The sequence below is a fragment of the Aspergillus mulundensis genome (genome assembly GCF_003369625.1).
Source record: "Aspergillus mulundensis strain DSM 5745 chromosome Unknown scaffold_22, whole genome shotgun sequence".
In the NCBI taxonomy this organism is placed as follows: domain Eukaryota; kingdom Fungi; phylum Ascomycota; class Eurotiomycetes; order Eurotiales; family Aspergillaceae; genus Aspergillus; species Aspergillus mulundensis.
In genome coordinates this window covers 196,693-224,033 of record NW_020797910.1, presented here as the reverse complement: position 1 = coordinate 224,033, position 27,341 = coordinate 196,693, and the positions used below count along the sequence as shown (strand labels likewise).

The 27,341-nt window shown below is 46.1% G+C and overlaps 9 protein-coding genes across 9 annotated transcripts; 5 read left to right on the top strand and 4 right to left on the bottom strand.

Annotated features, from left to right (window-relative positions):
* Nucleotides 1-6,190: 6,190 nt before the first annotated feature.
* Nucleotides 6,191-7,048, bottom strand: DSM5745_11273 (F-box protein; the record flags this gene model as incomplete). The annotated part of the gene is made up of 1 exon (XM_026753289.1): nucleotides 6,191-7,048. The coding sequence occupies one exon, from the start codon at nucleotides 7,046-7,048 to the stop codon at nucleotides 6,191-6,193; it is 858 nt and encodes a 285-aa protein (XP_026598208.1).
* A 3,186-nt stretch (nucleotides 7,049-10,234) lies between these two features.
* Nucleotides 10,235-10,709, bottom strand: DSM5745_11272 (GFA family protein; the record flags this gene model as incomplete). Its single annotated transcript, XM_026753288.1, has 2 exons — nucleotides 10,235-10,507; nucleotides 10,563-10,709. 2 exons carry the CDS (start codon nucleotides 10,707-10,709, stop codon nucleotides 10,235-10,237), a joined length of 420 nt encoding a protein of 139 aa, XP_026598207.1.
* Nucleotides 10,710-11,068: 359 nt separating this feature from the next.
* Nucleotides 11,069-12,802, top strand: DSM5745_11271 (uncharacterized protein; the record flags this gene model as incomplete). The annotated part of the gene is made up of 6 exons (XM_026753287.1): nucleotides 11,069-11,434; nucleotides 11,478-11,746; nucleotides 11,789-11,861; nucleotides 11,911-12,517; nucleotides 12,562-12,668; nucleotides 12,713-12,802. 6 exons carry the CDS (start codon nucleotides 11,069-11,071, stop codon nucleotides 12,800-12,802), a joined length of 1,512 nt encoding a protein of 503 aa, XP_026598206.1.
* Nucleotides 12,803-14,301: 1,499 nt separating this feature from the next.
* Nucleotides 14,302-15,703, top strand: DSM5745_11270 (uncharacterized protein; the record flags this gene model as incomplete). The annotated part of the gene is made up of 2 exons (XM_026753286.1): nucleotides 14,302-14,550; nucleotides 14,597-15,703. The coding sequence occupies 2 exons, from the start codon at nucleotides 14,302-14,304 to the stop codon at nucleotides 15,701-15,703; spliced, it is 1,356 nt and encodes a 451-aa protein (XP_026598205.1).
* A 182-nt stretch (nucleotides 15,704-15,885) lies between these two features.
* DSM5745_11269 (cytochrome P450) lies at nucleotides 15,886-17,852 on the bottom strand (the record flags this gene model as incomplete). Its single annotated transcript, XM_026753285.1, has 9 exons — nucleotides 15,886-16,108; nucleotides 16,164-16,333; nucleotides 16,381-16,665; nucleotides 16,717-16,824; nucleotides 16,883-17,015; nucleotides 17,063-17,132; nucleotides 17,184-17,378; nucleotides 17,444-17,575; nucleotides 17,627-17,852. The coding sequence occupies 9 exons, from the start codon at nucleotides 17,850-17,852 to the stop codon at nucleotides 15,886-15,888; spliced, it is 1,542 nt and encodes a 513-aa protein (XP_026598204.1).
* A 948-nt stretch (nucleotides 17,853-18,800) lies between these two features.
* On the top strand, nucleotides 18,801-20,168 carry DSM5745_11268 (uncharacterized protein; the record flags this gene model as incomplete). The annotated part of the gene is made up of 1 exon (XM_026753284.1): nucleotides 18,801-20,168. One exon carries the CDS (start codon nucleotides 18,801-18,803, stop codon nucleotides 20,166-20,168), a length of 1,368 nt encoding a protein of 455 aa, XP_026598203.1.
* A 708-nt stretch (nucleotides 20,169-20,876) lies between these two features.
* On the top strand, nucleotides 20,877-22,442 carry DSM5745_11267 (uncharacterized protein; the record flags this gene model as incomplete). The annotated part of the gene is made up of 2 exons (XM_026753283.1): nucleotides 20,877-21,499; nucleotides 21,566-22,442. 2 exons carry the CDS (start codon nucleotides 20,877-20,879, stop codon nucleotides 22,440-22,442), a joined length of 1,500 nt encoding a protein of 499 aa, XP_026598202.1.
* A 1,159-nt stretch (nucleotides 22,443-23,601) lies between these two features.
* DSM5745_11266 (uncharacterized protein) lies at nucleotides 23,602-24,877 on the bottom strand (the record flags this gene model as incomplete). The annotated part of the gene is made up of 2 exons (XM_026753282.1): nucleotides 23,602-24,509; nucleotides 24,556-24,877. The coding sequence occupies 2 exons, from the start codon at nucleotides 24,875-24,877 to the stop codon at nucleotides 23,602-23,604; spliced, it is 1,230 nt and encodes a 409-aa protein (XP_026598201.1).
* Nucleotides 24,878-25,283: 406 nt separating this feature from the next.
* Nucleotides 25,284-27,133, top strand: DSM5745_11265 (fungal specific transcription factor domain-containing protein; the record flags this gene model as incomplete). Its single annotated transcript, XM_026753281.1, has 3 exons — nucleotides 25,284-26,329; nucleotides 26,376-26,839; nucleotides 26,883-27,133. The coding sequence occupies 3 exons, from the start codon at nucleotides 25,284-25,286 to the stop codon at nucleotides 27,131-27,133; spliced, it is 1,761 nt and encodes a 586-aa protein (XP_026598200.1).
* Between the last annotated feature and the right edge of the window lie 208 nt (nucleotides 27,134-27,341).

The following is a 27,341-nucleotide window of genomic DNA, read 5'->3' as shown; positions in this document are numbered from 1 at the left end:
TCTACACTACTTAAATATTTTAATACCTTTTTATATAATATCCTAGATTTCCTGCAAGTGCTTTACCTAATTTAATACCTTATAAAATATTTTATTTTTTAGTTTTAAATTAAGTATTATAACTTTGGAATTTATCCTATATACCATGTAAAATAAGATATTATAAATAAATACTTATTATAAATTATTATAAGTAAACTTTATAAAAAGTTAATAATTAACCTAATTATCCTGTAAGAAGTTAATATATTTTTATAAAAATTATTTTAAAATATTATTCAAGTATTTTATTTAATTATTTATTTATAGGTAGTACGTAGTACTTATTAGGTACTTAACTAAAATATTATATATAAAATTTAATTAAAACCCCTTTGTAAACACGCTTTTATAATTTATTATAATATTTATAAAAACCTTATATAGCTAAAATACCTTATAAACTACTAGGTAAGCTAGTTTATAACCCTTAATTAACTTTTTAGTTAAATTAAAATAAAGTGGGCTATCTTGCTTATTTTATTTATAATTATTAATATAATATTATATACCTCCCGCGAGCTATTAAAGTTCTTAATTTTAATATTTATAAGCAAGTTTATAATAAAGTTTATATTAATTTATTTTTAAGGCTTTATAAGTACTAGTAAAGGCTAAAGTAGGCCTTATTATTTATTATATAATATTTATAATTTTTAATAAATTTTATATACCCTGTAATATTTTTTTTATAAAATCTTATATTTTTAACTAAAAAAAACCTTTATTAAACTAGTTTTAATATTTTTTTTATAAAGTGCCCTGCAAAAAGGTTATTATATAATTTTACTAAAATTTTTATTTATAACTAGTAATAATTAAAAATATATAATTATAAAAGGTTATATAAAAGGCTATTTTTTATATATTATTATTTTTATAGCTATAAAGTACTTTTCCACGCACTAGGATTTTTTAGTTAAATTTTTATTTATAAATAGCACTTATAACTTTATTTATAAGAGGGTTTTGCTTTAAAAATACTAGTAAGCTTTTTATAATTTTTTATAAAAAATTTATATAAAATAAACCTTTTTTTCAAGCCTTTTTACCTTTTTATAAGGTACCTTTATTTTTTATAAAGTATTATAATTTATAACCTTAATAGCTACTAGCCATGCGTGGCTTAAGTATTTATTACTTATTTTAATTTAATAACTTTTTTTTAATTTTTTATTTTTAATAATAGTAATAATAAATCCTTTACTCACGGTTTTAAGTAATAAATTTATAACTTTATTATTATTACTTAGCTTTTTTTATATAGTATATACTCTAGTGCTTTTAGCACTTATAAATTTATTATTATAAGTACCTTGCGCGTTTCTAATACCTAATTATTAAAATAGCTTTTTTTTTTACTTGCTTTATATAACCTTTTTAATTTTTTTTATATTAATTATTTTATATATAATTAATTTTTTAAAAGGGTTTATTTGCAGGGTTTAGCTTATTTATATAATAAGTAATTTAAAATTAAAACCTAGCTAAAACTAGGCCTAATAAATTTATATTTATAAAAATATTTTTATAAGTAACTAAAATACTACTCGTGCCTTATAATTTATAATTACCTTAACTTTTTATAATATACCTTAAAAATAATATTTTTATTTATAGAAAATTTTTATAATAGCCACGAGCTTTTACTTACTAGTAATATAATTATACTTTATTAAGGTAAACTTTTAAAAAAAAAGCTATAAGCTTTTATATTTTTTTTAAAATATAACTAGGTTAATATATTATAAAAATTATTTTTAAAAATATTTATTTTTACTTGCGTGGCTAACTTTTTTATAAAATAATTTAAATATATTATTTTTTTAAACTTTTTTTTAAAAAGTTTATTACTTTATAAGCTTTTAATATTATAATTAATACCTTATTCTTGGTTATTCTCGCGGGACTATTTTTTAGTTTTTTTAAAAAATTTATAAAATTACTATTACTACCGCGTAGGCATAAATAAACCTATAATATTAATTAATAAAGCCTAAAAATATAAAAATATTATATATTATTTGTAATATTAACTACTTTTAAATTATGGCCACACGCCATTTTTTTTCTTTAACTTTATTAAGTATAATAATATACCCTAAAAAGTTAATTCTTTATATTATAAATATATACTTACTTTACTTATAGTACAAGCTTGTTTTTAAAGGCTTTTTTAGTACTTTATAAATATATATTTTTATACTTTTTTATATTTTATAAATATATAATAATATTATTAATATATACCATAATTATAATACTTAATAAATTATAAAATACTTAATTTATAACGCCCTAAAACATCACAGGCGTATTAATAAGTTTAAATAGTATTATTAAGTACTTAAATAATTTATACTTTATATAAAATATTGTTTTCTATTTATTTTTAGATATAATATAAATATAAATATATATATTATAAAAATCTAACTACATGTAAATTTTAGCATTACTTAATCTTATAATTATTTTATTAATTAAAGACAGGAAATATTAATTTTTTTTAAATATAGTATTTAGCCCGCGAAAGTCTATATATATATATAAATTTTACTATTTTTTTAAGTATATATAATAAAGGCGCCCCTGTGAAAAACTTTAATAATTAAATTTAATTTTTATAAGTATTATTTACATGTACTTAGAAATATCTATTATTTTTTATAAAAAGTAATAGTATAAAGGCCTAAATAGTAATTTTTTTTATTTTTAACCTTAATTTTTAAATTAACCCTTTTATAATAAGGTGGGAGCTATTATAACTTTTTTTTAAAAATATTTTTATAAAATCCTAACACTAGTTAGGTAATTTTTTACCTAATATAATTTACTTAACTTCTATTATACTAATTTAAAAAGTCTTAACTTACTTTTTATATATATTTTTAGTAAACCTTTTTATAAAAACCCTTTTTATATAATAATTTTACTTTATAAAGGTTAGTCTTTTATAACCTAAACTATTTATAAATTATGAATTTTAGCCATGGCATGCCTAATTTTACTTGCTTTATATTTAGTAATATCATTATAAGTACTTAAAACTTTTTTTAATTTTTATATAAGTTTTAAAGGTATATATTTACCTTTATAACTTTTTTATTTTATACATGCCTGTTATTAATAACTTATAAAAAAACTTAATATAGTAAAATTTTTTATCCTGCCTGTTTTATAAAAAGTAATAAAACTATATTTATAGTATTTTTATAGTTTATAAGGGCCTTATAATTTATAGCTATTTTACTAGGTAATATAGTTTTTATAAATAAAAATAATTATTTTATAATAACCTAATTTATATTTAGCTAAAATTATTTACTAGTAATAGTTACTATCACCGCAAGGTTCTTATATTATTTTTTATTTTTTATTTCTTTTTACTTTTTTTATAAACTTTAGGTATTTTAGCTTAATATACCTAATTTTTTATAATAATAATATTAAGGCTTTTTTATTTTTTTTTATAAAAGCAGGCTTTTTTATTTTATAATTACTTATTTTTTATAAAAACTTTTTATGCTTGTTTTACAAGAAACTAGTTTTTATAAACCTTAAATTAAATACTTAATATATCTTGTGGGAGGGAAAGGTTTAGTTAAAGTTTAATAATTAAAAATATTAATTTTATAAGTATTTTTAAAAAGTATAATTATTTATAAACCTTTTGCTTGATTATAAGTAAGTAAAATTTAAAAAATATTTATAAAAAAATAATATTTATTTTATTTTTTTAATTACCTAGTTTTAATTATTACTTTTTTTATTATTATAGGTATATATAGTTTAACTTACCCCTATTAAAACTTATATATAATATCTTACTTTATACTATATATAATTAATTTATAGGGTCTTTTAATTATTTAAAAAAAATTATAAAGGGTGTTTTAAGTTAAATAACCTAGAACTTTTATTTTTATAACTTATTATTTTTATAAAACTAAATTTAAATAAAGTACTATAAACTTGAAAACCTTTTTTTATAAAAAGTTATTTAGTTTTTTAAATATATTTACCTTTTTTATAAAGGTATAATAATTACTATAAATAGTAATTTTATACTACTTTTTTTTATTAAGTACTATAAGATAAGTAGTTTTTTTAATAAAAAAAATAAAATTACTTATAAAACCTCTAAATAAATTACTTTTTTAAAAGCTTTTTATAAATTTTATAAATAAGTTATTTTATTTTTTTAGCCTTTTTAATTTACGTGGCTTATAGGTATAGCTTATTTAAGCTAAGTTTTTTAAGTAAATGAGTATTTTTTTAGTTACTTATAAATGATTCGCTTATAAGGGGTAAATAGGTTTTGTTTAAATAATTTTATAAAAAATTATTTTTGATTACCATAAGGATGCTTAAGTAACTTATAGTATAAATATAAGTTAGTTTTAATAAATTAAATATATTAATAAGTATTAAAATTATAAGGTCCTTGGCCTTAGGAATTTATAAATAATATAATAAAATATAATATATACTTAAAAAAAAGGTTTATAAATAGTAATTTTAAAAAAAGTAAAAATATTAAAATTAATACTAAGGTTTAGATTTCTAGCCTCGCGGAGGTTAAATATTTTTAATATATATTAAGTTAATACTTAAGGCTAACTTAGTTATTTATAAGCAAAGCTATTCGCGGATATCTTTAAGTCTTATAAAAGGGCTAAATGTAGTATAATAGGCCTTATAATAAGTATATTTTTTTATTATTATTAAAATTAGTAAATATAGTTATTATAATTAATAAATTATAAATAGCCCCTAGTATACCTTTAATTCCTAGTAACCCTTAAATCTTTAGTAACTTTTTAAGCCCTTAAAAACTAATTAGCTATAAAGCTATATAAAATAAAAATGTAACTTATAGGTTAAAGGCCGGAGGCCTATAAATAGGTAAATTAAATAAATAAATAGTACTAAATAGCTAAATATAAAATATTAATATTTTCTAAACTTTAATATTAGTAAACTTATTAATATTTATATATAAATTTAAAGTAGACTTAGGGGTTTTACCTAGGACTTAATTTAGGTTAACTCTAAAATTATTATTAAAAAGGTTAAAACGCATAAGTTTAATTTTAAGGTTATTACTAAAAAGGTTAATAACTTATAAACCATGGGTTAATATATATTATAAGCTTTTACTTATATTTTATATATTTTATTAAAAAATAGTTATATTAGAATATTAGCTATAAAGCATTTTGAAAATGATAATTATTTATATATAAGGGCCTAAAGGCCCTAAGTAAGTAAATTAAGTAATAAAATAATCATAAGGCTTATTTTAATTTATTTTACTATATAATTTTTAATTTATAAAGTATTTTTAATAGGTGCTTATATAGCTATTTTTTAGGGCTTTACTAGGCTAGTTTTAATTAATATTTAACAAAGTTTAGCTAAAAGCCAGGGTTTATATTACTACTTAATAAATATTTTTAGCCTAGTTATATTTATTTAAAAACTAAGCAGGCTAACTTTTAAGGGCTAGCCCTTTATTTTTTAACTTTAAATAATTTATTATAGGGGTTACCACATGTAGGTGCTAAGGGTAAAACTATATATTATATTAGTTATAAAGCTACTTAAAATATCAAGTACTTACGCGTAGGGGCTGAAGAATTATAAATAAGTGAATTAAGTAAATAATTAAGCACAGGCTTATATTAAAAGCCTGGCCTTTATAAAAAAATTTAAATCATAATTTTACGTAGTTATTACTTTTTTTAATAATATATTTAAAGAATATAATATAAATAAGTATAGCCCATGGCACCGCGGCTAAATTAAACTAGCTATTTTTTATAATAAATAGCTTATATAAGAAAATAAACTACCTAATAACTTGTTAAAAAATGATAGCTGTAGCTAAATTAATTTTTATAGTTATTTTTTTATATTATAATATATTAAAATATTTAAATTATACCTAGTATAATATTATATATTCCTTAGGAGATTTATATTCCTTATAAAAGTGGTTATACCCTTAAATTATTTTATAATTTCTTTTAGTATTATAAAAAGCCAGCTATAATACCAATAGGAACTAAGCTTGCTATTTAATAGTTTATTAATATTAAATTACTAAGGGAATTAATTTACTAGCTTTGTCCCGCCGCGGCCTTTGCTAGTATCTATTACGTCTCGGACGTGGCTCCGAAGGCCTCCGTAGATTGTCGGGAAGCCCATGACGATACCGAATCAGACCTCCCCCATCAACAATCTTGAATCCGGACGCCTCCCAACTTGGGTTGTCGTAGTTCCACCGGTGTCTCGTATCCACGTGCAGATACAAATACCAGCTGTCCTTCTTGCTTTTATCTTCATAGCCTTCTCTTTCCCTAAACCATACCACCCGAAACTGACGGAACTGACCCGTCGGATTATCATCTAGGATGAACATTGATGTGCACCAGATGAGTCCCATCTTCGCCCCGACCTTGTGGTTCTCCAACTCGTATTTGGTTGTCAGGTAGGCTGTGTCGATCAGGTACCTTCCGTCGAAGATATCAATGCGCGACAGATCCATCCCGAGGTCTCCGAGTCGCCCTGGTGGGTTGCAGGGGTACATTCGTCGCCACGACGCATCTACGCGCAGGACGGCCTGCCGCTTGGTCTCAGATTTGTACCATTCTTGCTCCCTCAGAGACTCAATACCATTGTACTCAAGACCCAAGTCGTCAAACTCGACAGAAACCCTACGATCGTTAATATTGCCATACGCCAACGTCCTCTGCAGGTGTTCGAAGAATGGCGGGAAGAATTCCTCCAAGAGAGGATTTATATCGATATCGGGCTTCGACTCTGGTTGCAAACATGTTGTTGCTGGGCGAAAGAACAGCTTTTCCTGAAGGTGTTTGTCGTTGGCAATCAATTCGTTCCATGTTCGATTGACCCGTTGCGCGAGCAAAAGATCGCGCTGAGGCAGTTCGCCCAGGATCTGCACCATGAGCTCCGGGGGGATAAACAATCCGTTGGTTTCCATGTTGGATCTCGTTGTATAAGTCGAACGAATAGTGGAGAAGAGCAGGAGGAATGGTATATGGTATTTATTGAGTAGAAAGTTGAAGGGAAGTCGCAATTAAATGTTTTCGCACAGTCTCGAGCGGCTACGAGCCCTTCGAATACCGTGCAGACTAGGAAAGCTGTCGATCCAAGGCTAAGGAATAGAATGAAGAACAAGCGAGATGTTCCTGAAAAGCTAGAACTAACGAGCGGTTTATATATACACATTCTAACCCTCTCAGAACGTTGAAAGTTCGGATTTCTTCTCCGAAATAGCCAGGCCTAGGCCGCCTCTCCTATCTACACGAGAACGGGCGACATGTGGTGGCGTTGAAGGATACGGAAGACATTCTAAGGTAGATAAAAGAAGACACTTCGCATTTCTCGATGTCCGCAAGATCTGGGAAACCTTCACCCTCTCAATGCACGGGATGCCTGTGGGCATCTCACATTGTGCAATTTCTACCATTCATAACCTAATAAAACCCACATGCACGAGGTCAAGGTTCCAAAATATTAGTGCTGAAACTTCGCCGCCGGCTAGCGTAGAAGATACACCTACCTGAGCAAGTGTGGTACTCGCATCTTTACTGAATCTGCAGATCCAAATCTTGTTTCCCCTCCCTTGACACTGGCAAAGCCGGGGGATTTGATTCGGTGCTGATATAAAAGTGTGCTAACAGCGCTCAACTTGGTAAAGCAAGTAAACTTAATTGAAGGCAGGCGAAGGGAGCTTATTGATGTGCCTGCTCACCTCCCAAGTATGGCAAATCACGTATTTGGAAAGAGCTTCGGATGGGGTCAGACACTATCCATGTACCGCATATTGTGTGTGCGTGGATAGAATGGCAGGCTGTCGAACATCCCTTATGGGACCACTGCAGTCTTACAAAAGCCGAACTTGATGAGATCGGGGCTATCATGGATATGTGCATTGATTCCTGTTCGCGGAATGTTGCACCTGATCCCAGTGGTTCATCAGTGACCGCAGCTGTTGTCCGACAGAATTCAAGTATGTCACAGGTTAAGAGAGGAATACTCGGCAGTTGCAGCGAGTGAACTGCGCGTGAAGTGTAAGCCATGGCCCTGCTGGGCAGAAGGTATGTAAAGTTCCACGGCCGCCGATAGGGTCTAAGGGCCAGTCGACAAAACTTCTGGGGATAACCCTGTATCTTTGGGCCGGAAAGCCGCGGCCTTGTGTGTGATTGAATGATCTAGTGCGTCTGGCCTTGAGAAAAGTCACAAACAACAGGCCAGGATTCCTGGTTGCCAGTGGGAAGTTCGCTTTCCTGTCTCTGCTAGGAGAGACGTTAATGCAAACCAGAACAGTTGGGTGTATTGTCTGTCCACGTATCTAGACAACTTGGACGATGAGAGGTGTGGATATATTTTCGGCCATTTCCTAAACATCAAGAATGTCCCAACTGAACAAGGAAATATGAAGTCCCTTGGTGACTGCTTTGACTCATTGCAGAGGGCTTGCCTGTATTACTGCCGCCTGGCCCATTGACCTCGGAAGGTATTGGATTGGCTGTATTTTCAAACGCATGGGAGTGCAGATCATCATGGATATTCAGCTTTGGAAATACGAGCGAAAGACCGGACCCGCGGAGAAGGTTGGATTCGACACTCCGAGTTGCTGGCTGGCTGATCTCGGATCTGATCGGGCTCTCTCTCCAGTGGCTGATGATGGCTGGTTGTGTAACAGGTTCCAAAAGCATCTGCAGTCTGACGAAGATCAGGCGGTGTCTTATCATCTGGAGAAACATGGCCGATGTGTCGGGGTGCCCATTATGACCAGGACTTTGCATCTGCGTTGATCTACAAAGCCCACAGGGGAATACGCACACCCATGATGCATACTATGCCTTTTGCCGGCCGCAGGTCAACGCAATATACGCTGACTTCGTAAGACCGCGTTGTGTCCACCTGACCACGCAACAACTGGGATTACCCTGCGTCGAAGATGTTGTACAAAACCATAATGCCTTCTCCCTGTGCCTCCTGTTTCTTTCGCCCAGATCCAAGGCCTCGGAGCAAGCAGCAGGGTAGCCCATCGCGGACTCTTGGATGTGCTTCGAGGTCTATAAATTGAAGCTTGCCCTTATCCTCAACTTGTTCCAGAGGGTTACACAATCATACTCCATACACCATCATCCTCGAGCATCAGCACCGCTTGATCCACCTATTCTCATCTGTCGAGATCCAATCCCATACCACTGCCACCATGCGATCCGTTCCTATGGCTCTCGCCTCTGCTCTCCTAGCAGCATCTGCCAATGCGCAAGGAAGTTGTACCAAGGGCACCACCTACTGTGGCTTCACCCTTATGCAATCACTTGGTGAGAGCACCGTTTCAACTGGAGAGAGGAGAAAGCCGTGGTCGTACCAACACTAATCTCTTCTCATTTTATACATCTAGGCTGGGGTCACTTATCCCTCGGCGATGTTATGCGAGGGTCTAGCCTTGCAACTGACGCCATGGTGAACCGTCCTGATATTGCGATTTTCCTGTGCAGTGACTCGGCCGATCACCTACTTTTTGTGAACCATTGCAGTTCCCATTGTATATGGTCTGATGGAGAGGAGGAAAATGTTTACTGCGACTAAGCATATTCCAACAGTGATTTGTGAGCGTTGGATGAACAGTGGAATGATTGGCTTGATGAGGACTCAGGAGAATGGGTTGGTCTGCTTGGATACAAGCAAGCGAGCGGGAGTGAAGTATTGGATAGCAGTACAGTGGAGCAGCTCAATTCAACATTGGCTCTGCTTTCCTTGGTTTGATTCCTCCAATGTGTGATTTTAAGTAACCAGTAGTTTGCTACACGTAGGGGAATTGTTGCTGGAGGCGATTTCACCAGCCTTCAGGTCCCGGTTTTCGACGCTTAAAATGATGAATAAAGGTAATGGGATGTCAGTAGTGATAGTGACCGTTCTTCATTATAGTATTCGTTGTGTATTCCTCCCCGCAACCGTGATACTCTGTAGATAATTTGCCATCGGGACGATCTGAGGTGAAAAGCTCCAGCAATAGTACAGGGCCTGCAACGCGACCGGCGTGGGTTGCATGACGGGAATCGTCATCGATATGGATAGAGGGTCTGAAATCCTTAGGTTTTCCCATTATCGCCATTCATCTATGTATTTCAGCCATCCTCGTTGATCACTGTCGATCGAGCTTCTCCCCGTTATGGTTCAAAGAGACCCAATCCCGACGATTCGAGCACCACACCTCCAGACCGGGCTGGCAAAGACTGCGATTGTTCATCGTCCCGCTGGTCACAGAAATGATCTTCGCCCTCTGCAAGCCGGCCGTCTGCTGGAAGAGTGAAGAGCCGCAGGTCTTGCAGAAGGAGCGCTTCATCGTGCCGCCGGTCGTTGTCCCTTCCTCATTGTACGTTCGTATACACTCCTGACCACGGACGACCTTGAAGTCCTGCATTCAATCAACACCGACAGAATGGACGGGGAGGGAACACAGGCGTAAGTACCTCCTCCTTGTACCAGCAGTTGGCCATAAAGGCGGACCCGCTAAACTGTTGGCAGCTGTTGCAGTGGCAGACGGCGGAGTTTATCGGTTTTCCGTACATCTCATAACGAACAGCTTCACAAAGACAGTTTCCCGTGGTGGATGCCATGACAGGTGTTTGCAAGTACCTTGATAGTCGTGGTGGTGGGAGATGAAGGACAGAAGAGCTCGGAGACGACTCCGGGGCCCGATGACGTCGTTGGAGAGCTCCGTCAGCAACGCCCTGTCCTGCATCCTTCCACCACTGAGAAGGCTCCATTCACAGAGCAGGGGCTGCAGGTGCGTAGTCCTGTACGACCAGCCCGCCCAGTCTCATCCAACGGCAAGTGCGGAGAATTCCGGGCAGCCAACCGTCAGGGGAAGCCACGAATCGGCTGAATGAAGACACCTCGCACGTTGTCACTCTGATGCTATTTACCGGTACATAAAGCTGCTGCTCATCAACTATCTCGCTGCAACCATCGCAAGATGGGGCCTTTTATCGTTCTTTCCCTGTTTTCCCTCCCCCTCATCATCGCCGCCCCCTACAACACCTTCGACGGGCCCGGCTATCCCGCCTGCAACGACGTCGCCGCCGTCCACGCCCCAACCAGCATCGACGCCATCCAGTTGCTCGTCAAGGATGCCATCGCAGCAGGCCAGCGGGTGCGCGCGTCCGGCAAGGGCCACATGTGGTACGATACCATGTGCTCCGATGATCCGAACACCGTCATCATCCAGACCGAGAACGTCAATGATATTTACGACCTCGATCTTGAGGCTGGCACCGTCATGATTGAGGCCGGTGTTACGTTCCTGCAGTTGGCCGAGTACTTGCATGGGAAGGGGGCTTCGGTATTTTAACCCACACGATGAGAGACTGAAACTGATGATCCAGGCTGGCTATACCCTGGTGAACTGGAACATCACGCTGGCCGGATGCGTCGCAATGGGCGCTCATCGCTCGTCAATTCGCGAAGACTCGATGGTCGCTGCTGGAGTGCTGTCGCTTGATATCATCGACGGCAACGGCGAACTGCGCCATCTTGAGCGCGACGAAAGTGACGAGTGGCTGGCGGCATCAACTTCCCTTGGCCTTTTGGGGGTGATTGTCCGGATGAAGTTCAAGATTTACCCCGACTTCAAGGTCTATGCCGACCAGAAGACGTAGGTCTACCCTTCATTCTAAACAAGGCTGACTGTTGGCAGCTTGGACGAAACCGAAGTGCTTGACGGTGATATCCATGGGATGATTGCTCCGTATGCGACGGCCAACTTCTGGGTTAGCTGCCCTTCTTTTCATTGCTGGACGAGCCCTGACTTGGCTGCAGTGGTGGCCATACAAGAGAAAGTTTCACTGGCGATATTACGACGTGGTCGAAGATCAGATCAGCGAGCAGCAGGCGTTCCAAAACACCTTTTCAGTCACTGCATTCGAAGCCTCCGCTATCAAGACCCTCTGGAACAGCGGTCGATGGCTGGCGTCATCCAACATGCTGGCGGAAGAAGTCCTCTTCAGTCAGTGGGAGGCTCCCAACTTTCGCGAGAAGACGACCAACAAGGGCATCAGTGCATGGCCAGTCTATGGCTGGAACTACGACGTCCTCATTGGTGGCCTCTATCCCGACCAAAAGCCAGTATGGGAGTATGGGCTCAGTGGGTATACCCTCGAGCTTGCCTTCCCCGTCACTCAAGCCAACGCCGTGCTGAAGCGAGCGCGAGAGCTCTTCGACGCTGAAATTACAAAGGGATTCGTGATGACCTCCACCTACCGCAGCGGGATCAACATCAAGTTCGGTCGGCCGTACTTTGACCTGCTTGGCCAGGTGACTTACAACACTTCCGACGGAGCAGACTGGAGCCAGGGTGCCATCATGTTCGACTTTCCGAGTTTCAAACCCACGGTCGGGGATGGGTCTCGCTACAACGAGCCGTTCTGTAAGTGATCAATCTGCACCGTATGCCTGGTCTAACAAGTCCAGATGGAACGCTCGAGAGGAGATTGATCGAGGAGTTCCCTTGCCGACCCCATTGGACCAAGAACACCCGCGAGGTCTTCCAGCTGGCCAAGAAACACCTGGATCCTGACGTAAGTTATGGCTTATTCACAGGTTTTTCGCTAACCAGTACTAGCACATTGCCCGCTTCAAAGCCGTGCGGGAGCAGTTTGACCCGAATGGAATTTACCGGAGCGTGGTGGGCGAGATTATTGGCGTCTACTAAGGAGCAGCTTGCACTCCTCATTGTCCAATGTGTAGCTGAATCGGCAGCATTGTAATATCCAGCATGGAACTGGGCAAATGGCAACTAAGAATCCTCATGCTTTAGAAACGTAGTTACGATGAATCTCTTGTAGAGCCAATGCCATGGTCTATCACCCCGCATTGAGGTTGACATACGGTGTAGACTCATCATTCTTTACCTAGATTCAATGAATCGCATGCGAAGCCCGGCGTACTCCAGGACATGTCTCATCTCCCCCTTTGAAATGAGCCCCACTATGTCAAGGCTTCATGAACCCTCCCAGCTGTTTGAACGTACTTCGGGCAGAAGCATTCTGGAACAACTGACTGACTGCCATCCTCAACTGCAGATTCTCAAAATTCGCGGAGAGGAAGTGGAAGCCCAAGGCCAATCCGGTCGCGTTGAGGCATCGGCTGCGTCGTGGACGGGGAGGCTGGCGCGAGTTAGGTACAAACAGCCCGCTCCCTGGTTTGTCGTGGCTTTTCGACTGGGCAGACCAGGGTGAATTAGGCAGGGGATAGTTGGACCATCAGTCGCTGAGTCGGCTTACAACGAAGTGCTGAGTGACCGGTCGTTTTTGCCTTTCATTATGAGGTCAAGAGCAGGGGTCCAGCCAAATGACTCCCACCGTTCAGATAGAGATAGCTAAATGCACATCCGCAGTCTCCTACAACCTCATCTCCCAAGACTCCGCAACAGTCTTCACCCCCAGACTCTCATCCTCCTCACTCCCAACAAGCGCAGTTTGGCGACTTTCCCGGACGGATCTTCGCGGTCCTGCACGATCATTATTGTGCCGAGGCGGACGCTGTCCTTCTCAGCAACCCAGCAGCGTTCTTTCGCAGGGCCGGAGTGCTCCAGGAAATTGGCAGTGATGTCGGACGAGAGAGACGAAGTACTGATTGTAGCCGTATTCTTTGGCGTAGAGCTCGCGGTGGCGCTCCACGATGCAGGAGAGGGTGTACGCTGGTTGTTCAGACATGTCGTTGGTTTGAAATGGGAATAGCTTCTGATAGCAGGGCTAGCAGTTGTTGACAGTTATTCATCCAGTGGGAGCGTTAGGGCTGGATGTACCCTTAACGAAGATATATATGTCGTGTTAACATAAGGATATCGACCAGAGAACGCCAAAGCCACACAACAACGAAGAAGCGTTGCTCTACAGACACATTCCGTTGGAATGTCTCCGATATATATCAACCTATGTCACCAGTGACAACCGCTTCCATGCTCCTCCACGGGGTTCTACCGAGCACTGGCGCCGACACCGGCCGACGACCAGCACGTATACTCCTTCTTTTACACTCGATCCCGTCCTCTCCCTGATGTATACCGAAAAGAATCCGTTTGGGAGCATCTCACCCTAAAACCACTGCAGTCCTGGGTAGGCAGCACCGCCCCACCGTGGGAGCCTGCCTGCCTGGCGCGCCCCTTAAAAGTTCAACTTCCACTTCCTCACCACGATATCAACATCCACCATGGCCGACCTCCTCTCCCTCCCGCCCGAGATCCTGCATCGAATCTGCAGCTGCGCCAATCTGCCCACCCGCAAGGTTCTCCGCCTGACTAACAGCTTGCTGTCCGAGATCGCGGAGCAGTGGGTCTTTGCAAGCCTCAATGTCTCCCCGCTGCTGGAGAGCTGTGAGCGGTTGCAGAATGTACTGGTGAACCCCAGACTTGCTGCTCATACCACCAAGATTTACTTGATGACGTATGATCTTGACGAGGTATGTCCATTTCGTCGCCAACTCAAGATCACCTTCTGATCGTCAGGACGGCGACTACATGCACTACGTCGACGCCGAAGACGAAGACTACGAGCCCGCAGACGAAGTCGACCTCCCGCAGCGCTTCTGGGAGCTGTTCGGCCGACTGCGCGACTTTCCCCGTCTACAGAGTGTCGCGCTGATCTTCCACCCGGAGCATTCCAACAACGAGTGGCAGGATGTCCCGCAGGAGCTGGAGGCGTTTCGCGCCCCTGTCACTAAGAAGGCATTTGGCGCTTTTGCTTCGCTGCCACTGCCACTAAAGGAGCTGGTCATTCGGGATCTGCATAATGCGTATGAGGAGGATCCGACCGTGTTAGATAATATCAATACCGTCCTAACCGGCCTGCAATCGTTACGGCTCAATATCACGAATGAGCACCGCGAGTACCACCGCGAGCTTGACTATCGGCGGGAAGAGGCGCATGAGTACTACCAAGCCATTCCGTCCTTCTGGTTGAAGCCGACGACGGCGACGCTGCAGCATCTCACCCTCTATTCGAGTGTGTTCTGCGGGTTCTATCCCCGACTCGACTTTCGTGGCCTGCATTTCCCGCAGCTCAGGGGCCTAGCGCTCGGAAATTACGGCTTTGTGCACGATTCCCAGCTCGATTGGATCCTTGAGCACGGCGAAACCCTGGCAGAGCTGTATCTTGACGACTGCGCGATCCTGCACGAAGTCTCCATCAAAGACATCGAAAACACGTACCTCCCCTCATCGCAATTCACACAAAAGGACGGACTCCTTGATAACCTCTACGCCTCCTACAAAGCGCGCTGGGCGGATTACTTCCGAGCCTTTGAAACTCTCCCTCGCCTCCGCCACTTCCGGTACGGACACTGCCCAGACGGATGGACCTTCAACAGCGCGCCATTTGAGCAGGAGACTCAGATTGAAATCGGCTTGCATGAAGAGAGCTACCTTGTCTTCTGTGACGGGTTCGGACCGAGCCCGTATATGTCCGAGCTTATTTACCGATATCCGAAGGCGGATGGGGACGGGATGGACTATGTGCATGGGACACCGGTGACACCTTCGGATGAGGACCGGGAGGCGCTGGTCAGGCTCTGTACGAAGCTGGGACAGTCTGTGCCGCCGCCGAGTGAGGAATAGACTGTCTTAGGAAGGAAATTCATGGGTACTACCGTTGATCTGAAAAATGGCATTTCATTACATGTAAGCTGGATATGACATGCCTATGAAGAAGCATGAATCACGAGAGTAGACTGGCTAAGAGGATGCCAACCTGTCGCTGCGCATAATATCACAACTGTAGTCATAATTTAAAGACGACGTCAACACGTCCGAGTTTCACACGCGCCCCATAACGCGCCACCCTCAGAAGGTTGTGGACTCCGCACAATAGCCCTGACCCCCTTCGAACCCAGCCGCGGCAGGGGGAAGATATACCCTCGAACCAATCTGACATCCGACTCATCCGACCCGAACAGCTCGATTTCCGGCGCACCGGGCTTGTACAGCTGCGAGATGGCGAAGTAGATTTGCAACCGGGCGATACTACCGGTGATAAGCATGGTTAATGCTGACCCTGGTCTGAGGGGCGGGTACATACTTCTCCCCAACACAGGCCCTCGACCCCTTGCCAAAGGGGACAAAGTACTTGTGCATGATTCCGTCTGCCTCAGAGCCCGGGCCGAACCAGCGCTCGGGATTGAAGGCGTCCGGGTCTGGGAAGACCGTCGGATCCATGTGCATGTAGTACGGTGTCATGGAGATCGGCGTCTAGTACGATTGTAAGCCCTGACCGGAGAGGAACGAGCGGATCTTACCCTCTTCGGAATTACCCAGTCCTTATACACCATGTCGTCGTCCGGAAACACCCTTGGGATGCGATGCAACGCCGGATTCCCCAACCGCAGTCCCTCTTTAATGCATGCCTCCAGGTACGGGAGTCCGCGTAGCGCATTGAACGAGGTGACCTGGCGAGGACGCTCTGCCCAGAAAGCGGCGAGCTCATCCTGCAGCTTCCGACGGCGCTGGTTGTCAAGGGCCAGGTAGGCGATGAGAGTTGTGACGGTGTGCGAGAGGTTGAAGATGGCGTTTTCCTGGATGACCTGTGGCAGTGCACGTTAGCTGCTGGACCTTACCAAGGTAAGCAGACTCACCTGTCCAACCCGAAGGGCAGTTTCTGGCCGTTTCCACGGCTTGGTGCGGCCTTGCAGCTTTGTTGTTGGCTCTTGCAACTCTTTATGCATGATTCGGCCGCGTGCTTTCTGGATACGGCTAGTATTCAACTCCATAGGGAAAGACGACGGGAAAAGGGCAACTTACTTGATCCCACTCGCGCATGTCAGGGCTAAGCGATGCGAGGAACTGGCTGACCGATAGGGTGACGCACCTCAATGGAGGAGGGAGATTAGCAAAAAGAGGAACATACGACACGCCCGCCGTTCGGACGTTGAGCCTGACGCTGTCAGTAACGAAGCCATCTCAACAGCCGAGGAAGCATACAGCTTCTCGTTGAACGTCGGGTCTGCCAGGTAATTCGATTCGCCCTGGAAGGTGACGCTTGTGGCGACATCTGCCCAACGGATCTGTTAGTTGCAGCCTGCACATGTTTGAAACAGCATACCAATAGCAAGCGAAAGACACGCATGAGTGATGTTCAGCACCCTCCCTGTATTCCGCTCCGCCTTAAGCCTGTCGCAGAACGCCCTGACACAGCCCAAGACCGTGGGCTCGTGCGTGGCGACCTTCGAGTAGAGCTTCACGGCCGGGTCGCGCATGGCCTTGTGCCCTTCATGCGTGGTGCACATGTTAACGACGTCTGTTCTGACGTTAGTGCATTCGGTACCCCAGTCAAGAATGACAACTGGGAAGGATAAGTGGTACCTTCAAACCCGGTCCCCTGGGCGAATGCCGGATACGCATCTGCCTTGCGCACATTGGCCGGGACGAACATCTCGTGGTAGAACAGCGGATCCTCGACATGGATCTCGACCGGCGAGACGCGGATGATAGGGCCTACTTGCATATTAGTATACAACCTTACGGCTGATAATGGTAGGGGCATACCGTATTGACGATGCATCTCGTGGATTCGGCGATAGTACTGCCCGTGATGGACCCAGTCGTAGTAGAACTCATACAAGAAGGTCACCTTTGGCCAGAACGCGCCGGGGAAGCCGGACACCGCACTGAGCCACAGCCTGTAGACGGCAAGGCTGAGGCAGTATGCAATGCCAACTGCACAGAGGGTCAGTGCCAGGTTGGTTGCGTTGTAGTCCAGTTGGAGGATCATAGTGGAAGGCAAAATACTGAGGTGCAAGAAATAAGTGTAGTTTTATGGTTGTGCTCTGGTCCTGTTGAGGAGGGGAGCAGGTGTATAAATGCCAGCTCACGCACCGCGGCACGTCCAACTGAGCAGTTCACCAGCACTCGCTCAGGGGTTGTCCATGGACCAATTTAGGAAAAAGAAGCGGCAGATCCACGGCCTGTCTGTGGCTGCGGCAGGCAGTTAGGTTGAGAATCATGTCTGTGATGACCTCTCAGAGCTAGGGCTTCGGCAGGATGATGCCATTGAACATGGATCGTGGAACAAGAGGATTCTAGCTTCGGCCGAGGGTGCTTAGTCCCCCGAGAGGACGTCCTCGTGATGATATTTGCTTCTTGTGAGAGCTCCTGCTCCTCCCCCACACCTCCCTACCAGGGGTAACCTGGACAGTCACTCTATACTAGGGCCAATGGCCACCTTGGACACAGCAGGGATGTAAATGTGATGTCATGACTCAACCACATGAGGGCCACGTGTTGGAAGCGTTCGCAGTCTGTTGTGCATGATCACCCAGGAGTTCGGGATAGGCCTGCGATGTTGGTAGGGGCCATTTATGCTGGAGCTCTGAGAATGGTCTTCCAATGGCCCAGTCGAGACGTGGATCAGTATGGGGTCGATCCTCCCACGCAGCGCGGTACACCTATCGAGACGTCCACTACGGCCTTGGCTTTGATCTCTTTTGGTGCAGCCACTGGCTTGATCCATCAAATATCGGTCGGGGTCGGGGCCCGAGAACAATACGAACAATCGTAGAATACGAACAATAGTAGCACGGGGGTGGCGTCGTTTCTTTGTCTGCCCATCTCGCCCGGCCACTTAAGAACACTATGAACTCGTGTTCCGCAAAAGCAAATACTCATTCGATCACATTACTCGTCCTCAGTTTATTCTAAGGGTTCTCTGTCCTATCAAGCTATGGCGTGGACGCAGCAAGGAGAATACTGGAGCCGCCCGCTCGACTGCCACGACCGCCAGTTCCAGGTCATTGCTGAATTTGGCAAGCCGCAGGGCCGCGAGCAGGCGATGCTGATGGGAGTGGTCCAGCTGCAGACTCCAGACGAGGCGGACATCGATCTTGTCTCTCAGTTGCGCGCCGCCTGGAAAGCGCTCCGCCTAAAGCATCCGGATATCGCCCTGGTGCTGGACAACGACGAGAAGCGGTACTATCCCGTCCGTGACGAGCAGGACCTGGAGGGCTGGTGCGATGCAACCTTTCGCGTCGAGAAAGTACCGTCAAGCGACGAGGTCCTCGGGGAGATCATGCCCATGGCTGCACCCCATGCGACCTGCCACTGGGTCCCCGCCAGCAACCAACTGTGCCTGGTCTCCTCGCACTGGCGCTGGGACTGCCGGGGAATCATCAAGCTTCTGCACTGTCTGCTCTCTGAGCTGGCGAGTCCAACGCCTCTGCCGGCAACGTTCGACGGCGACGAAGCCCGCCACCTCGTCCCTAGCCTGGACGTTGTCCTCGGGATGCCCGACACCCTAGAGCCAGCCTGGGAAGCCCGTGCCGACGAACTCATCGCCTCAGCCATGTCGGAGGAGAACCAGGTTACGATCGGCCTCCCAATCTCACCAGGCCGCGCGACATCGTTACCAGGCAATACGCGCCGAGTTGGAATCCGCATCGCTGCCGAGCAGGCTCTCGCACTGCGCCAATCATGCCGGAAGCACGGCGTTACCTTAACAACAGCAGTCCACGCATCGATCATCGCCGAGACCGCGCGTGTCTGTACGACCGACGCCTCAAAGTACGTTGCCCCGGCTCTTTTCGATCTGCGCAGGTACTGCCCGCCTCCATCCGACGGTCCGACCCATGCCGCGTCCTTGCGAATGCTGGCACTACCACTTACCGTCAACGCCCACGCCTCTTGGTCTGAGCTAGCACACGCCATCCAACCCATCTACCGCCAATCCTTCGACCCAGAGAAAAGCAACATGTTATTCGTGCGAGTACCGTACGTCAACAAAGTCACAGCCCTACTCCAGGGTCTGAAAGACATGGACATACACCCGGCGCAAGACTCCGAGCCGCATCTCAGCTCCCTTGGTGTAATTGACGGGCAAATCGAGAGAGCGTATGGGGACGTCGAGGTGCGGGATGTCAGCTTCATGATCCAGATGCTGACGGGGCAGGTGCTGGTTTATTTCTGGAGTTGGGGGGGTGAGATGCGCTTGGCTGCGAGTTATAACGAGGCGTATTACAGCAGAGACCAGGTGGACCGGTGGTTGGAGGCTGTGAGGGAGAATTTGGTGGAGAACTTGCTGGGGAGAGCCGATTGAGGTATTGTCCAGTTCGTTATAGATAAAATGCTAGTCCGAGTGTTCATCTGGCAGTTGCAACTTGTTCTTCCCCTTCAATGTCGTAGAGGTATCCCGTAGCTTGAGTCCGACTGGGAGAAGAGAAGCGGGAAGAACCGTCCCATACGCTGTTCCACTGTCCCTCCAGCATATTGGTATATTTCGGGGCATTTGCTGTTCATCGTGGGATGGAGACCGGATGGCCCTCCGCCAGTCAAGCCCGTTGACCGCATCGCATCGCAGACAGCGACACCGCGTCATGTTGATGCATACATCGCAGCGCTCTGAGTTCGCTGGCAATCACAATTCATGATGATGCCATGATCACCGGCTGCGTCCCTGTTTTGGAGATCGCATCGAGATCTGCGGTGGGTCTCTCTACTCCGTGTACGAGCCAGATCTCGGATTCAGAATAACCGTGGAAGCCTCTCTCATTACTGCTGCAGGGTCTGGTTTGTTTATGTCCATTTATTGGAAGCCCATCTTGCACTATGTCCTCTTGGTACAACAATTGGGGTCATTTCTGCACTCCAAGAGTGCTATACAAGTCACGACTATCAGCAGTTCGTGCGTCCTCAGGCTGTCGTCATTGACCCACAACAGCAAAGCCAAAGCACTTCACGGAGTATCCTCCAGCTCAAAACATAACTCCCCGCTGCTCGCTTGCCTGCATCCTTCCCCAGAGTCAACATGTCCAGCAATACGGAGGAACACCATCACCACCACAACCATGACCACTTCCACCTCGAAGCCGCCAACCGCGGTCTCCGCCGCACCGGCAGCAGGACCATGGACTGGGATAAAAGCCACAAGGATTATCCCCGCAACTGGCCAATCCCCCGCAAAGTCTACGACGACCTCGTCATCCTCTTCTGGGAGTTCTACACGGCGACCCTCAGCACGACAGGCGCGTCGGCGTCCGAGTCCGCCATGGCCGAGTTTGGCCTGAGCAGGGTCGTCTCGCTGACGGGGTTCCAGTTCCTGTATGGTATCGGCCAGGTCTTGGGGGGCGTGATCATGCCCCCGTTCTCCGAGGCGCTGGGGCGACGCCTGTCGTATCTCATCTCTGCGGGTGTTTACCTTGTTGGCTGCATCATTACCGGGGTTGTCCCCTCGCCTGCGGGTGTCTTTGTCGGGCGCTTTGTGTCTGGGTTCGCGTCGGCAGTGCCGGAGATCGTCCTGGCGGGGAGTATTGAGGATCAGTATAGCAGTCGGCCGCGGCTGTGGTTTCTGTGGTTGTGGAACTGCTGCACGATCCTTGGGCTGGCGGTTGGGCCGATCTACGGCTCGTACATTGTTGATGCTGTTGGCTGGTATGTCCGTTCTGTTGCGTAGTGTCCATGTCCCCTTCTCTTGTAGTGTCAAGACTAACTGACCAGGCGCTGGGTCTATCACACAGCGGCCATCACCTCGGCCGTCGTCTTCGTGCTGCTCCTCTTCATCAACGAGAGCCGACCGACGACCCTCCTGGCCCGCCGGTTCAACGACCTGAAAGCCAAGGTGGGCGAGGTAGACGTCGACATCCCTCCCCACGACCGCATCGGCAACGTCCACGAGCTCATCCAAACCATCATCATCCGCCCAACCAAACTCGGCGTCACCGAGCCCATCATCATCCTCGTCTCCATCCTCAGCGCCTCCGCCTGGGGCATGCTCTACCTCTTCACCGAATCCTTCACCGTCGTCTACAGCGCCTTCGGCTTCAGCACCCGCGCAACCTCCCTCCCATTCATCGCCCTGATCCCCGGCGTGATAGCCAGCGGACTCGTCCGACTCTGGGACCACGCCCGCCTGAATGAACGAGAAAAGAAGAACGAGCGCCCCGTCCCCGAAGACAAAATCGGCGGCTTCATCCTCGCCGCCCCAGCACTCGCCGTCGGGCTGTGGATCTTCGCCTGGACCGTCCCGCCCATGGTACACGTCCACTGGATTGGGTCGACGGTTGGTGTATCCCTAATAGGCTTCGCGGCGACGGAGTTCTCATACACACTGAGCGGGTACATCGCAGATGCCTACACAATCTACGCGGGGTCCGCGATGGCGGCGATCGCGGTGCTGCGGGGTCTTGCATCGGGGTGTATGCCGCTGTTCGCGTACCCGATGTACTCGGGTCTTGGATCGAATGTGGCGAGCAGTATTATTGCGGCGGTTGCGACGGTTTATTGTATTGCGCCGGTTGTGTTTGTGCGGTGGGGGTTGGTGCTTAGGGAACGGAGTGCGTTTGCCAGGTTTAGTGCGGAGGTTAGTGGGGAGTAGGGGGTTGATTTACGGTATATGCAGAGATTAAAGCGCTTATATATCTTACTCGTCAGATTGCAAGATCCGTACACTTCAGTCAAGCAGCAGAACAGATGTGAATGGTTTTGTAATGAACCCTGTCCAGTCGGCCAAAGATATATATCGATTGCGATCTGACAAAACCATCTACGAAGCCAATAGCATAGAACAGATTCGACATGTAAATGGCAATCTTCGCAACAGGTCAGATACTCCACGCTTCGCAGTCGTCAACATATGTAGAAGAAAGCCCGGAGCATACGGGACGCATCGCTAACATCGACAACGGGTAGCCCTAGACATCGACGTCCCCAACCAACCCTTTCTTCAAGGGAAGGAGAAGAAACGCGAAGCATCAATAGCATGGACCGGAGTAACGAAACCATCTTAACGCGTATAACTGCCACCCCGACAGCACGACCCGAAGCATTGATCCCCTACCCCCGTACACTATCAGCATATCAACATCCACAACATCAGAGAAACGTACCGTTGTAAGGAAGAGGCATCATCTGACTGCTCTGCGGGGTGTTGCGTGGTTTCCTGCAGTCTCGGTTAGAGTCTTGCCTCTGATTCTATTGTTGATTGTATGCTTATGGGGTCCAGAACTCACTCGATCAAGCAAACAACACTCTCCGAGTCCGAAGCGTTCTTTCCCGGATGAAGCAGAGAGCGGATCTTCTCTTTCACAGAGACAGAGACACTGGCACTTTCTTTCCCCATCTCGCCTTCCTCTCTTCTCTTCTCTTCTCGTCTCTGTTCCAACATTCCAGAACCAAAAGACGGAGGGACAGGGAGACAACTTTAAAGCCTCTCAGCCGTACGGTGCAACCCTCGGCCAAGTACGCGCGTGATAGGCCCGCCACTCCGCCGAGAGCTCTCGGCCAACGCCCAGTCCTCCTGTCATTGTCGGTCCAATCAGTAATCTTCCAGCTCGCGAGAATTTGCCTGCTGTGGGCTTATACTGCGGGGTCTGGGGAAGACACCCTCATCTGCTCTTGGCAAGAGGATTGTGGGGGTTGAGGCTACTGGGATCCGTGACGGATGGGGATGGGATGGGTGGTCTTGGAGATGAGAGCATATCCTGATGAAGGCTGCTTATTACTTCATTACGATCTATTCTAACTCCACAGTCAGACTAGAACCGCGTCGTTACCTTCCACCCCGCGCACACGCCCCTCGCTATAACAAATGCCACCGTTGCCAGGAAGTACATCCCGCCGCCGAACCCAATCAGCGCATCATACTGGCCGTCTTTAGCCTGGAGGATCGCGCCGGCAATTGGAATTCCAGTTAGAGTCCCGATACTCGCGATGGTGAACGTCGTTCCGTTGCGCTTTCCGTATTCTTCTACCCGGCAGACCTGTGATATACATACTGGGGTGAGGCTGATAGCTGCGCCGCTTGTGAAGCCGAATAGGACGGCGTAGCAGATAACTCCCGCTATGTTTGCGTTGATGGGGATCCAGAGAGCGAGAGTGAGGAGCGAGCAGACGAGCGAGGTAGCGATCATCACGTTGAAACGACCCAGTTTATCGGCGACCAGACCAGGCAGGAAACGCCCTGGAACAGCGCCTGCGTTCAGAAGCGGGATCAAGGCGTATGCGAGCGTCGTATCGATTCCAACATGAAGCGCATAACTGGTGATGTACGTGATCGGAACGAAGACGGCGAATTCGACCAGAAACACGGCGAGCGTCGTGGTCGCATACTTGGCATCTCGTAGGGCTTTGAAGTCGATCGCAGCTGACTTTCCTTCTGGTCGTGGTAGGCGAGTGCGCATCAGGAAACATGCCAGTATGAGGAGGAGTGCAGACAAGAGGGCGATGATGCGGATGGCCCAGCCGAAGCCGATCTTCGGGGCAGTATACATGATGATCAGTGGGAATGCAACGCCTCCTAAGCCACCAGCTGTACAGGCAATGCCTGTTGCTATGCCGCGACGGCAGTTGAACCAGTGCCCGATGACGGAAATGGCTGGATTGAAGAGGGTGCACGCTGAGAGTCCGCCGAGGACACTGAACGAGAGGAAGATCTGGTAGTACTCTGGCCTTCTTAGCAAGGAGCTCAGCATAAAGTGAGGAGAACATACCAGTACTGAAGCTGAAGCAGATAAGAGAAGCGACCATGCCAATGGACCCCGGGACGACAACGTACAACGGCCCGTAGCAGTCGAAGATCGGTCCTACCTGCGCGCCAGCAATATAGAGGAAGAACGCATACGCTCCATAGATCCATCCGATGCTGGACTCGGTGTAGTCAGTCAGCTGGTACGAGCTTGTCCATGCATGCAGAGTTCCCAAGCTGTTAAGCAGGCCCATCGAGGGGATCATGGCGCACCAGGCTCCGAGGACGACGAGCCATGCTTGCAGACCTCCTTCGGGGTACTTGGGCTCTTCGGTCTCAGCTGTCATCGTTGTTTCCATGAAACGGCTTCGGTCGACGTGATTGACATCGTATAGGGCACTTGCCGCTGATATAGGGTTGGTGGAGTCCCGGCGAAGTGTAGGCAAGTGGAGCTGCGCTTTATAATCATCGGCCAACTTGAGCTTTCATTTGTGCACTGGACAGAGGTGGAGCTCTTGGAGGACTTTTCGCCGAACGTCATCATCTATAACTGCTGCAGTTGCCCTAGGTCTGCCGGTGGACGGTAGCATGGCATCCCCGATCCGCCGACCATATCGGTCAAAACGACACCCCCCTTGTGACAGATGCCGACAGAAGAAGCTCCGATGCGATCCCGAGGATGACATTGGCTGTCGGCGATGCCAGGCGAGTGGCACACTCTGCTCGTTCATCCGGTTGCAGCGGGCTGTTTCCATGCCGGTCGCTTTCACCGGTCACACCCCCCAGCACCAGCCTGACCTCCAGCCGGTCGCACCTGGCCCATATGTGCCTGACCCTCCCCGAGCGTTGCCATTCCCCGTCGCCGAAAGCTCATTGTGCCAACAAGCCGTCCAGACACTGGACTTGCTCCCCGGCGTTTCGGCCCAGCTGGTGGGGAGCTCCGGCGAGTCGGACCCATTCCTGCTGCGTCACTGCAAGTTCGACGACTATGGCTTTCTGAACTTCCATCAGGTTCGACTTCGCAATGCCGGTGGGGTGCCCTGGAACGAAAAGATCCCTGTCCATTACCTCGTTACCGACGATGCTCTCTGTGAGGCTGCGTCGACAAGAGGTGCTCGACAATACCCATCCCCACGGCAGGAACTAGACGCTCTCGTTCCTGTGGAGCATGGGCAGCGCCTTCTGTCCCTGTTCCTCAGTCATGTGTGGCCAAGTCTACCCATCGTATCTACTTTCATTGCTTCCGAGGAGATACGGAGCATCCCAGTTCACCTGATGGCAGCTCTCTATGCATCCGCCCTACCGTTTGCCAAATTTGACGACTCTCTTTCCATCGTATATGCTTATCAACCAGCACCGACATCCCAGCTCTGGCGGTTGACGCTCGACCTCGTGCAAGAAGAGATGCACAGACCGCATCTTTCTGTCCTCCAGGCCGGCCTCCTATACCTACACCGACCATCCGAGACATCACAAGAGGCAGCTGTCGCTGACAGCCCGTTCGTCTGGTCATTCGTCGGAATGATGGTCGGTCTCGCCATGACCCTAGGGCTGCAGCTGGAATGCCGACCGATGGGCATGCCTCTCTGGGAACGACGCCTCCGCCGACGTCTGTGGTGGGCCATCTACAGCGAAGACAAATGGCGCGCTTTGCTGGGTGGACGGCCGCCATACATCAACGAGTATGAATGGGATGTCACGGACATTGATGAGGATGACTTTGAGGCAGCTCCATCAGAGCGATTCATCCTCGTGGTGAAGCTGGCGCGGATTGCAGATGAAATCCAAAGCTCGTTATAGTATGTTCACCCTATTCTGAATGACAAGCATTCTTACCAGTTGAAGCTCCCTCCGAGCTGCTCAACGACTTTCATCCAATTTCGCTCAGTCACTGCAAATCTCGCGGATCCTTCTCCGAAAGCTGCAAGAATGGTTCTCTCTCGTACCGCTGTCCACCGCAGATGGGAGTAGGAGCCCCGACCTACCGAGCAGCGTCCACTTTGCCTACCTCCTCCTTGAGGTCTTTGTGTTTCGCGCATTGCTCCGCCCCATGGTCCCCAACAAGCCCCCACCGCGACTGATCGATGAGAGTGAAGAGATCCCCCTGTTTCCAGACTTCACGGTGGACGACTACCTGGCGCAGATTATCGGCGACGAAAGCATAACTGGAGAGATCCCGGCGACTACCGTAGCAGCCGACGACAGATCAATGCCCATGGTGCTAAACGCAGCCGAGAACAGCGCAGCAAACATCCTCCGACTCATCTCGCGCATAGATATTGCAGAAATGGGCTCCTTCTGGTATTCATGTTCGTCCACCACCGTCTATACTCGCCTAGCTAACATCATTAGGGTGCCGTATCGGCTTCGCAACCGTAAGCAACTTCATGCTCCTCCTCCTCGTCCAGGCGCCGTCTGCAGAGCATGCAATTCGAGCAAAGAGGTTGGTCTATGGCTGGCAGCAGGCGCTGCGGAGTCGGAGCCAGGGCTGGAACATGGTGGATTTGGGACTTGTACGGCTGAACGGACCGTTGGGAATGGGAGTGGGCAATGTCTTTTATCTTCCGTCGCATGTTCAGGACGTCTTGGACTCTGTAGGTTAAAATAGAATCAATAAATCCTCCCAGTAGTGAAACAGTTGTCGCCAGGGTCGGATCTAGCCCTCATGGCGTAGGTAGCGGGATCTTAATGTAGAATCGGCCACCATTGCCCCTTTCTCGTCCCAACGTCGGCCGGTGAAGTAAGGCCTATTTGTGGCCTTTTGGTCGGCAAAGGAAGCCAGGGGAGCAATAATATCCAACATTTTGCCGA